At 30.7% G+C, this 9,456-nt stretch overlaps 2 protein-coding genes across 8 annotated transcripts in view; both read right to left on the reverse strand.

Annotated features, from left to right (window-relative positions):
• LOC116000994 (UPF0481 protein At3g47200-like) overlaps nt 1–247 on the reverse strand; it is a 3,942-nt gene extending 3,695 nt beyond the window's left edge. For both annotated transcript variants that reach the window (XM_031240882.1, XM_031240881.1), the window contains exon 1: nt 212–247. The gene's annotated coding sequence lies outside the window, so the exon portion shown is untranslated. The remainder of the gene's footprint in view (nt 1–211) is intronic.
• A 3,603-nt stretch (nt 248–3,850) lies between these two features.
• On the reverse strand, nt 3,851–7,590 carry LOC116000997 (putative UPF0481 protein At3g02645). Of its 6 annotated transcripts, none has more exons than XM_031240888.1 (4): nt 7,539–7,590; nt 6,701–6,762; nt 5,459–5,840; nt 3,851–4,905 (listed from the first exon to the last, which is right to left on the reverse strand). In XM_031240888.1, exons 2-4 carry the CDS (start codon nt 6,758–6,760, stop codon nt 3,977–3,979), a joined length of 1,371 nt encoding a protein of 456 aa, XP_031096748.1. In that variant the 5' UTR covers nt 6,761–6,762; nt 7,539–7,590; the 3' UTR covers nt 3,851–3,976. The 6 variants fall into 6 exon arrangements, with proteins under 6 accessions (XP_031096748.1, XP_031096749.1, XP_031096746.1 ...); XM_031240889.1 differs by lacking the exon at nt 7,539–7,590 and adding an exon at nt 7,324–7,472; XM_031240886.1 differs by lacking the exon at nt 7,539–7,590 and adding an exon at nt 7,303–7,472.
• Nucleotides 7,591–9,456: the final 1,866 nt, after the last annotated feature.

Here is a 9,456-nt window from a genome sequence, read left to right on the forward strand (position 1 = left end):
TATATATATATATATATATATATATATATATATATATATATATATATATATATATATATATATATATATATATATATATATATATATATATATATATGAACTGATGAGATATAGTTGGAATAAGAATGAAAGATAAGCAATTATATATAAATAATCCAGAAAGTTGCAAAAATATAAGAGCATATTGGCTACAAATAATTTAACAATGTACCTAAAGATGAGAGAATATTGTAATGTTTGAAGCTTGTTTGCGAGATATTGCTTCATTTGGCGTACCTCTTTTATAGGCATGCGGTAAACATTGTTCAGTGACACATGCCAAGTGTAATCCATCATGCTAGGTACAATCTTCTTTCATTTCTTAATAGTTATGTAACAATCAATGTTAAATTCAACCCTTTAAGTTGATTGTTTTGATACAAATTATCAGATTAAGTGCCCTATACCAAAAGTTATAATTAATAACTAATGCACAATTTTTCTAAAAAATAAAAAATAAAAATGCACAATTTTATTTTCTTATATTTGTATATCAATTATTATCATGTTTCAACAGGATGTTAAGTTTGGCCATCCAAACCGCAGTCCAACAAATATTTTATTTACAGTTTATTATTATTATTATTATTATTATTATTATTATTATTATTTTGTATTTGCATGGCATCTAGTTGAGATCGCTCAATTCACAGATAACCAAAATTTATTGATAATGTCACATTAAAGAGTGAATGTATTAAATAAACGTACTTAACAGTTAACCGTGAAAATAAGATTTTTCAAGACAATAATTGAGAAAAAATGTTCTTTTTTCTTTTTATTTCAGTCTAAAGTATGGTCTACTTTAATTATTCATCACAAAAATTTTAAATTTTCTTATTATATATCATTATAAACTTTAAACATGAATGGGTCATATCTACTTGCTAAATCATCTCAATATTTACGCGACATTTAGTGTTGCTTTCTCTTTGAGTTGATATTTGCTTTCACTTTTGTTTGTGACTTTATTAATTATTATGTGACATTATTTTGGATAGGGTCAGGATAGTAATGGGGCGGGAAGTATACTCTCAATCTTCGCAACCTTATCCCGCTCTGTTTTCTCGTTCCTCATGAGAAATGGATAAATAGGCATACCGTTCCCTGTTTCCAACCTCATTCTCTAAATTTTGGTGAACGTCTCTATTCCCGTCGGAGTGAGGATCAATATTTTAAATAGGAATTGAAATGAGATGAAAAATATAGTCCCATTATATCCCTGTAACCCTGTTGCGCTCCCAGTTCTTATCCTCATTCTTTGAAGTTTGGTCCCCATCTTTATCTCAAAGCGGGGATCATGGACCCTCGTGGGATTGAGGAGAAATTATTGTTATTCGTAATTATGAGTCCGAGGTAGTACACATATTGAACTTAGTGGATTATTTCTCTCTCTCTTATAAGACTCAATAGTGCATTGCATTACCATTTAGATAGTGACTATGAGATGTAAAAAAAAAAAAAACTATTATATTATTACAGATAACTAACACTACATATAGTCCATGCAATTAAATTTTTTGTATGATTATATCTAAACAACTGAAATATATAAAGTTATAATAAAATTTCTTTCTTATATATTAATAATTAACTTATATATTCTTGAAACTCACAAACCATCAAATAAAAAGTATTCAAACTTTGAATACTCTTTATTTGATGGTTAATTATTTCAATTTAAACCATTAAATTAAAGATGACAGGCCAAAGGTGAATATAATCATTCCATCATTGAAGATAATTGTGATGATGATAAAAAAGAAATTGTATCATTATCAATTAAACTTTTATTTAATTAAGATGAAACATATATTTTGGTATGATATTGGAGCAAATCAGCAAAATGTCTTGCATTCAAATCTCATGCATTACCCATCATAAAAGAAATATTTTATGTATTATATTTAGCCTATTAAAAATTGCTGGCTTACATGTGAAATGCTAAATTAAACATTTAAGTACCCTGCACCTAAATTAATTTTTACGTTTGTTTTGTTTTATTTTTATTTTATGTGTTTAATTTAAATTAACTATATATATATATATATATATATATTCTCTAGTTTTCTATTTTATGTTTTTAATTTTAAAAATACATATACTGAATTACTAGTTTTCTTTGTTTGTTTGTTTTTCTTTTTCTATTTTCCTTTCTTAACAAATTTAAAAATTTATTGAGCTAGTAAATATATACACAGTGTTTGCTTCGACAAATTATGGTCCACACAGTGCTATGTATGTGGACAATAACAATAAATATATTTTTAATATACTACAAGTAAATTATTTGTGTACTGAATTTATATTATACAAAATAATGTACTTTTTCTGAATATAATGTACATTTTTAATATACTTAAAGTACATTATTTGATAGTATGGTTCACATAGCCCTCTAATGATTGTTTTGCTTTTCCCTCCACACTTAATATGTACTTATTTTTTATGTATATACATATATACATACATACATACATACATACATATATATATATATATATATATATATATATATATATATATATATATATATATATATATATATATATATATAGCAGCTTGAACCATCAGCTTTTATGGAAGAATTTGGTCTTCCCTCAAAGAAAAGAACAAAGATGGGTGCAAACCCCTCTACTAGATGACTTCAATACAGAACCCTATATTTTATCTTAGTGTAGTGTAATATACTCTTGTGTAATACTTAACTCGCAATTAATTACACAATAAAAATAAATTACATTAAGAAAATTGCGTCCAATTAACTCAATTAAAATATAATAATAAAAATCGAATTCATAATTATTTAGATATGAAAATAGTGCCATATCCATTGCCCTTTTTATGGAAAGTCAGTCCATAAAACGACAATTTTATTAGTACTTTACATAAAAATATCTACGGTTTAAAAACTACATAATATTATTTTATCCTCTTCAAATCTACAGAGTTTAAGTACGTAACCAATTAGAAAATAATGCTCCACTCACTCAGCTACCATTTCCATAGCTATATCATAGGGAAATGTTACTTGGACTCCGTAATTATATTTTACTCCCAACAGCTTCTACTCCTTTACTTAAATTTTTAATGTAAACATTTTCTTTAGAACTCATAAAATAAAGATAACTAATCAATGGGTGTCAAGTCGGGGAATAAAAGTGAGAGAATATATATTAGGATTAAGTGTACTAAAACTCTATATCATATTTATGTGGCCGGCATGCAATTTGTACGTGATCACATGATTTAGACATATCATGGGCTTGGCCATGAGTCACATGCAAGATATAAAGATTTTGGAAAATGTGTCCGCAGATATCCATTTAATTCAATAACTTTTTTTTTTTTTTTTTTTTTTAGAAATAATTTAGATCTTTCTACTTATTCTAAACTTCATAAATTCACATCCAAACTTAAGATAAATTGATAGGAACTTAAATTTGAAATTTTAACTCTACCACAAAAATTAGTTCAGTAGTAGATTGATCTCTCAAGCAAAACACCAATGATAAGAATCTAAATCGAAATTGTAATATAAGTTGATTTATCTCATTGTGAATTTGTGATCTTTTGTCGATTAAGGATACCAAGCTGCATGCTTTATTCAAAATGCACATTCAAATATGGGCGATCAACATTTTTGTAAATCGAACAATTTAAGTTGAGATTCTACTTCCATTACAAACATTAATTCAAGATTGAAGGAAAACCTATAGTGCAACGATTATATATGTAACGGTGTGCTTACTATCAAACTTGTGACCATGTAAGAGAATCATGATCCATTCACTTAACTCGACTCAGCAAATAAGAACAATAATTCTGAGAAAGATTTTATTATTGAACAATCTAATTTACAAAGTATAGTTGCAAATTAAATAAATATCGTTAACACATAATTAATGGTGACAACCGGGAGTGTTCCCGGGCCCCCCTAACGAAGTATATTTCTCAAAGCAGCAGTAGTAGTAACTGTGACAACCAGGCCACCCGCAACAGCCGAAATGAGTTTCCAAGGGCTGTAGGATAAATCATGTCTAAGTTTTCCAAACCAAACGTTCCACGCCTTGTCGACATGCAGATTAACCTTTCTGATCACCCCGGAGAAGGTGTTATAGTTTATGACATCTTGGCACAGGTTTTCGAACATCTCAGCGACCATTTTGTCTTGAGCCATACAATTGACGATGATTCCTCTCCTGCGAAGCAAGTTCACATCCTTGGTGTCTTCGATGAGCTGGTCCATGAAGCTCGCGAAATCCGAGAACCACACGGACGCCTCCGTGGAGTGCTGCTCGTAGGCTATCATGTTCCTTAACAATGTCTCGGTTCCATCGTCGATTTTGAAGCTCGGGATTTTCAATGTCCCGTTGATGAATTCTAGGTCGAACATTGTCGTGTTGTCTTTGGAGTTGAAATGTTTAGCCCCCTCTTTCTCCCCAAAGTATCTCTCGTATACTTTGCCGACCTTCTTGAACTCCACCCCGTCCGCTTCAAGCTCTGTCGCGGTGTTGATTTGCTCTGTTATTCCCCAGGAATCATTGCGACAGCTATGCCTGCCGCATTTGGGATTCCTGGGAATGCAGAGGTTATGAACCACTTCAACCAGATGCTTAGGTAAAGTATCAGGTTTATAGTCATGGTCCTCTATGTTCCTAGGAGTTAACTTGGGGACTTGAGTCCCTATGCATCTCTTCACCAACACGATCAGATCTTGCAGCAAAACATCATCCTTATTTTCATTATTACGCTTCAGTTTGAAGAGTTCAAAGAGGACGAAGAATGGGATCTGGTTCTCCAATAATGTCATGTCTATCAAGGTTTGAACTAGGTTTCCTTTAACTTTCATGAACTCCTCTGTCACTGAAAGCATAAGAGTTATTAATTAAAACTACTTTTTAGTAAGATAATAAATGTTGCGCACCAGTATAGCAGTGGCTAGTGGTTAGGTAGGTTTTGAAAAAGTTCACCCATTACGGGTTGGGGTGAGGTAGATGGAGAAAGTATAACTAGTGATCTGACTAGTGAGAATAGAGTGAATGCCCATCTCTTGTAAGGAGGAGAAGAAAAAATGCCAGCACGAGCTTTTAGCTTACTGGTTCAGCCATGCAATGTGGGTTGTGTGGAGATTATGTCTAAAGTGGGATGATAATGAAGACAATAACATCCTTTAATTCCTTTTCGGTCGAGGAACAAGTAACCCTCTCAAGAGCTATAGCTGCTCCCTTTTGCACGAACATATATAGACGTTGCGAAAGATGAAGAGAGGTGTCTTTGGAGCCAGCAACGAAGTGTGGGGATTATTATGCCCAAAGTGAGACAGTAGTTAAGACAATAATTAACTCAAGGATCAAATATGTTACTATGTAACTGCTATTATGTGAATAATAATAATAATTTAATTAGATTAATATACCTTCTTTTTCCGAGTACTTCTCCAAGAACTCAAGAATGAAGCAACCATCGAGCAGCAACATCTCCACGAAGTCGTCATCATTCATCTTTTGGGTGTCATCAGTGTAACATGACCGTGCCTTGTCCAATAACTTCTTCAATTTCTGGGTACTATGTTCCTCAAATTTATTAATCTTTCCAAAAAGAGATTCCTTAAATTTTTGCTTCACACTCATCTCCAAGCCAGTAACTTCCCTATGGTAAGGGCCGATGGATATCAGCTTTGGTTTATAAGCATCCGGGTTGGTTTTAGTCAGTGCGCTGTTCACTCTGGATATGTACTTCTCAGCCTCTTGGTTTTGGTTTTCTTCTTTTATGTCTACAGTACAATCTCCCTCTTTTTTCTGGTGTATAAACACATACACGAGTTAATACAAAATTTAAACCATAACTATACACTGAGATTTGTATAATTTTCGATTTGCCCGCTTATTGATGATAAATATATAATGCCCATGAGAAAATAATATATGTTGTTTTGATCTTAACTTGCTTTAATTATTTTAAAGGATTGGACACATCACGCATGCCATTCATGGATTATAGGGTTTGTTTGAAAATCCGAAAATGATTTATGCTTTTAATTTGCCAAAAGTTTTTGCTATTTATCTTGGCATGCCTTTAATTTTAACTGGGTTTACCCGATGGATTTCAAATACTCCGTAGTAACCAGGTAGGTAGTGAGTGACAAATTATACCATGGACTAGGGTCTATCTTGCATTGTAGACCCTGGTCTAAAAATAACGTTCAGATTCTATATATGTAATTGACACATTCTGTATCTGTAGCTATCATATTATGTGTAACTGTTAACTATAGGTACAAAATGTGTTAACTGATAATTTGCCTTTATTTGATACAATCCACATAGAAATGGAGAAAGAGAAATCTGAAAAATATCTTTTGTAAATATTTTGAAAGATATTTTTTCACAAAAAAAGGAGTCATTTTTCTTTTGACCTATTTCGTTAATTCTATTTTTCTTAGATAAACAAACACAAAAAATATTTGAAAATTTATTTTCGGGTTTTTAAATAAACCCCAACTTAAAAAAAAACAGAAGAAAAAAAAAGAAGAATCATAATTTGAATTGACATGTAAATCATGCATGTGTCTATTTTCATTGAATTCGAAAAATATATACTAAACAAATAATAATATATTATTATTATTATTTTATTAAAGATAAAATGTAACACTTGCTTTTTCTTGACGTTCACTTAGCAGTTGGACTTTTGAATCAGCCTGGAAATGATCCGCCATGCCTGGTGAGTTACATAAAAATAAACATACGACATAATACATTAGTTTTAAGGAATAATCATTAATCACCTATAAGATTCATTAACTTATTCAAATTTAGGATTACATCCAATAATTTTTTTGGTGATGTTGTAACTTAAATTAACATTAATTTGAAACTCATCATATAATCTGGTCTGGTTACTATTGTCTTAATTTTTTTTACAAGGACATAAAAATGTTTTTCTTTATAAATAATGACACGTCAAGATAATTATCAGTTAACTCCGTCAAGTAAAACCGAGCACCTTACCCAATACCATCATATATTCATATCCAACCACGACAGACACTCCCACACCAGGCCACCATAGTGGGCATAGCAGCATCAACAAAATTTGCCCACTATGGTGGTGTGGGTGTGTGTCTATGCAAAATTTGCCCACAAAAGATGAAATTTTTTCGCCTCTTAGGCCTAATATTATAGTGGAATGGTAAATTACAGTGACATATCAATCTATTAAGTGGAAAGGACCTGTGTTCGGTGACCAAAAGAAACCCACCACAATTAGTGAAACTCTTACGCTATGGCTGCCAAACTCGATCTATGTCCTTGCCCATAACCCCATCAACAAAATTGAGAGGAGAAGTGGAAGAGAGAAAGATATATATATGAACTGATGAGATATCGTTGGAATAAAAATGAAAGATAAGCAGTTATATATAAATAGTGCAGAAATTAAAGATGCAAAAAGATAGGAGAATATTATTGGCGATAAAAAAAAATTTAACAATGTACCTAAAGATTAGAGAATATTGTAATGATTGAAGCTTGTTTGCGAGATATTGCTGCATTTGGCATACCTCTTTATAGGCATGTGGTACATACACATTGCACTGTGAGTCTGTGACATATGCCAAGTGTAATCCACCAATGCTACGTACACCTGTCTTATTTTCTTATATTTACATAACAGTTAACACTGTATTTAGCCCTTTAAGTTAACTATTCTACTACCAATTGTCAAATCAAGTGCTTATCACTATACTAAAAATTAATTTTTTTAATATATATATTTGAGTAGTAGTCAACACAACTTTTTGATGTCAAGATATTGGACTCGGTCATCTAAGCTGCCGCCCAACAAATCTTTTATTTACGGTTATTATTGAATTAGATTATTATTATTATTATTATTATTTTTTTTTTTTTGTATTTGCATAAAATCTAGTTGAGATCGCTTAACTCACAGATAACCAAAATTTATAGATAATATTATGTTAAGAGTGAGCCAATCACATAAACTGAACGGGAAAATAACATTTTTGGAGATAATAATTTGTGCATAAAGTGTTCCTTTGCTTTTATTTCAGTCTAAAGTATTCTCTACTTTAATTATTCATCACAAAATTTTTAATTTTCTTATTATATTATTATAAACTTTAAACATGGTACTCAAAAATAAACTTTAAACATGAATGGGCCATATATACTTGCTAAATCATCTCAATATTATCCGACATTTAGTGGTGCGGCATTGCTTTTAAGTGCTTTCACTTTTAATTTGTTGTGACTTTATTATTATCTGACCAATATTTTAAATAGAAATAGCAATGAGACGGAAAGTATAGTCACATTATATCCTTATAAGTCTATAACCCTGCTCCCAGTTCTTATCCTCATTCTTTGATTATGGATCCTCGTGGGATTGATTAGAAATTGTCATCCGATCTCTAATTTTGAGTCCGAGATTGTACACATATTGAGTTTAGTGGATTATTATTTTTTCTAACACTCATTAGTGCATCATTGCATTATCCAATGCACAATTTTAGATAGTGAGTGTGCGAGAGATTTTCGCCAGCAAAAAACAAAAAGTATTGTGTTAGTACATATAACACTCATATAGTCCATGCAATTAAAATTTTTCTATGATTATAACAACTGAAATATATAGTGCTGATTGTATAAAGTTATAATAAAATTTCTTACTAATAATTAACTTATATAGTCTTGAAACTCACAAACCATCAAATAAAAGGTATTCAAACTTTGAATAAGCTTTATTTGATGGTTATTTCAATTCAAACCATTTAAAGATGAGAGGTCAATTAAAAAGAGAATATAATCATTCCATTATTGAAGATAAATGTGTTGATGATAAAAAAGAAATGAGTTAATATTCAATTTAGTCCTCGACTATAGTGATTATTTTTGACCATGCGGACATTTTCATGATATCTTATTATAAAATGGTGGTGGTTAGACCAATGAGTAAACAAAATTTATAGATAATTTCATGTAATTAAGGAAGTGTGTGTATGTCTGTATATATATTTATATATGTTAATCATCAAAATATTTCACTTTATTAGTCACACATTTCCTTTAAGTTGATTTCACTTTTGTTGTGACCGCATTATTATCTGAGGAATATTATGGGTCCAAATTAAAGTACTACACATTATTGATCTCAGTGGATTTCTTTTTCTCTAACTCAATAATAGAGCATTATATTGCATATGCATTATTATTCAATCCATTGGGGATGGGGACCGGGGAGTGTACTCTCGTATCCATTTTTGTGATCTTGTCCCGCCACTTATTCTCGTCTCCATTTCATCTCGATTTATGTTCCTGGTCAACTTGATAGTTAAATTATTAATAATTTAATACAAATTTTAATATTTAAGTAAAAGAAATTACATGCTAAATT

The sequence above is a fragment of the Ipomoea triloba genome, chromosome 13, assembly GCF_003576645.1.
Source record: "Ipomoea triloba cultivar NCNSP0323 chromosome 13, ASM357664v1".
In the NCBI taxonomy this organism is placed as follows: Eukaryota; Viridiplantae; Streptophyta; class Magnoliopsida; order Solanales; family Convolvulaceae; genus Ipomoea; species Ipomoea triloba.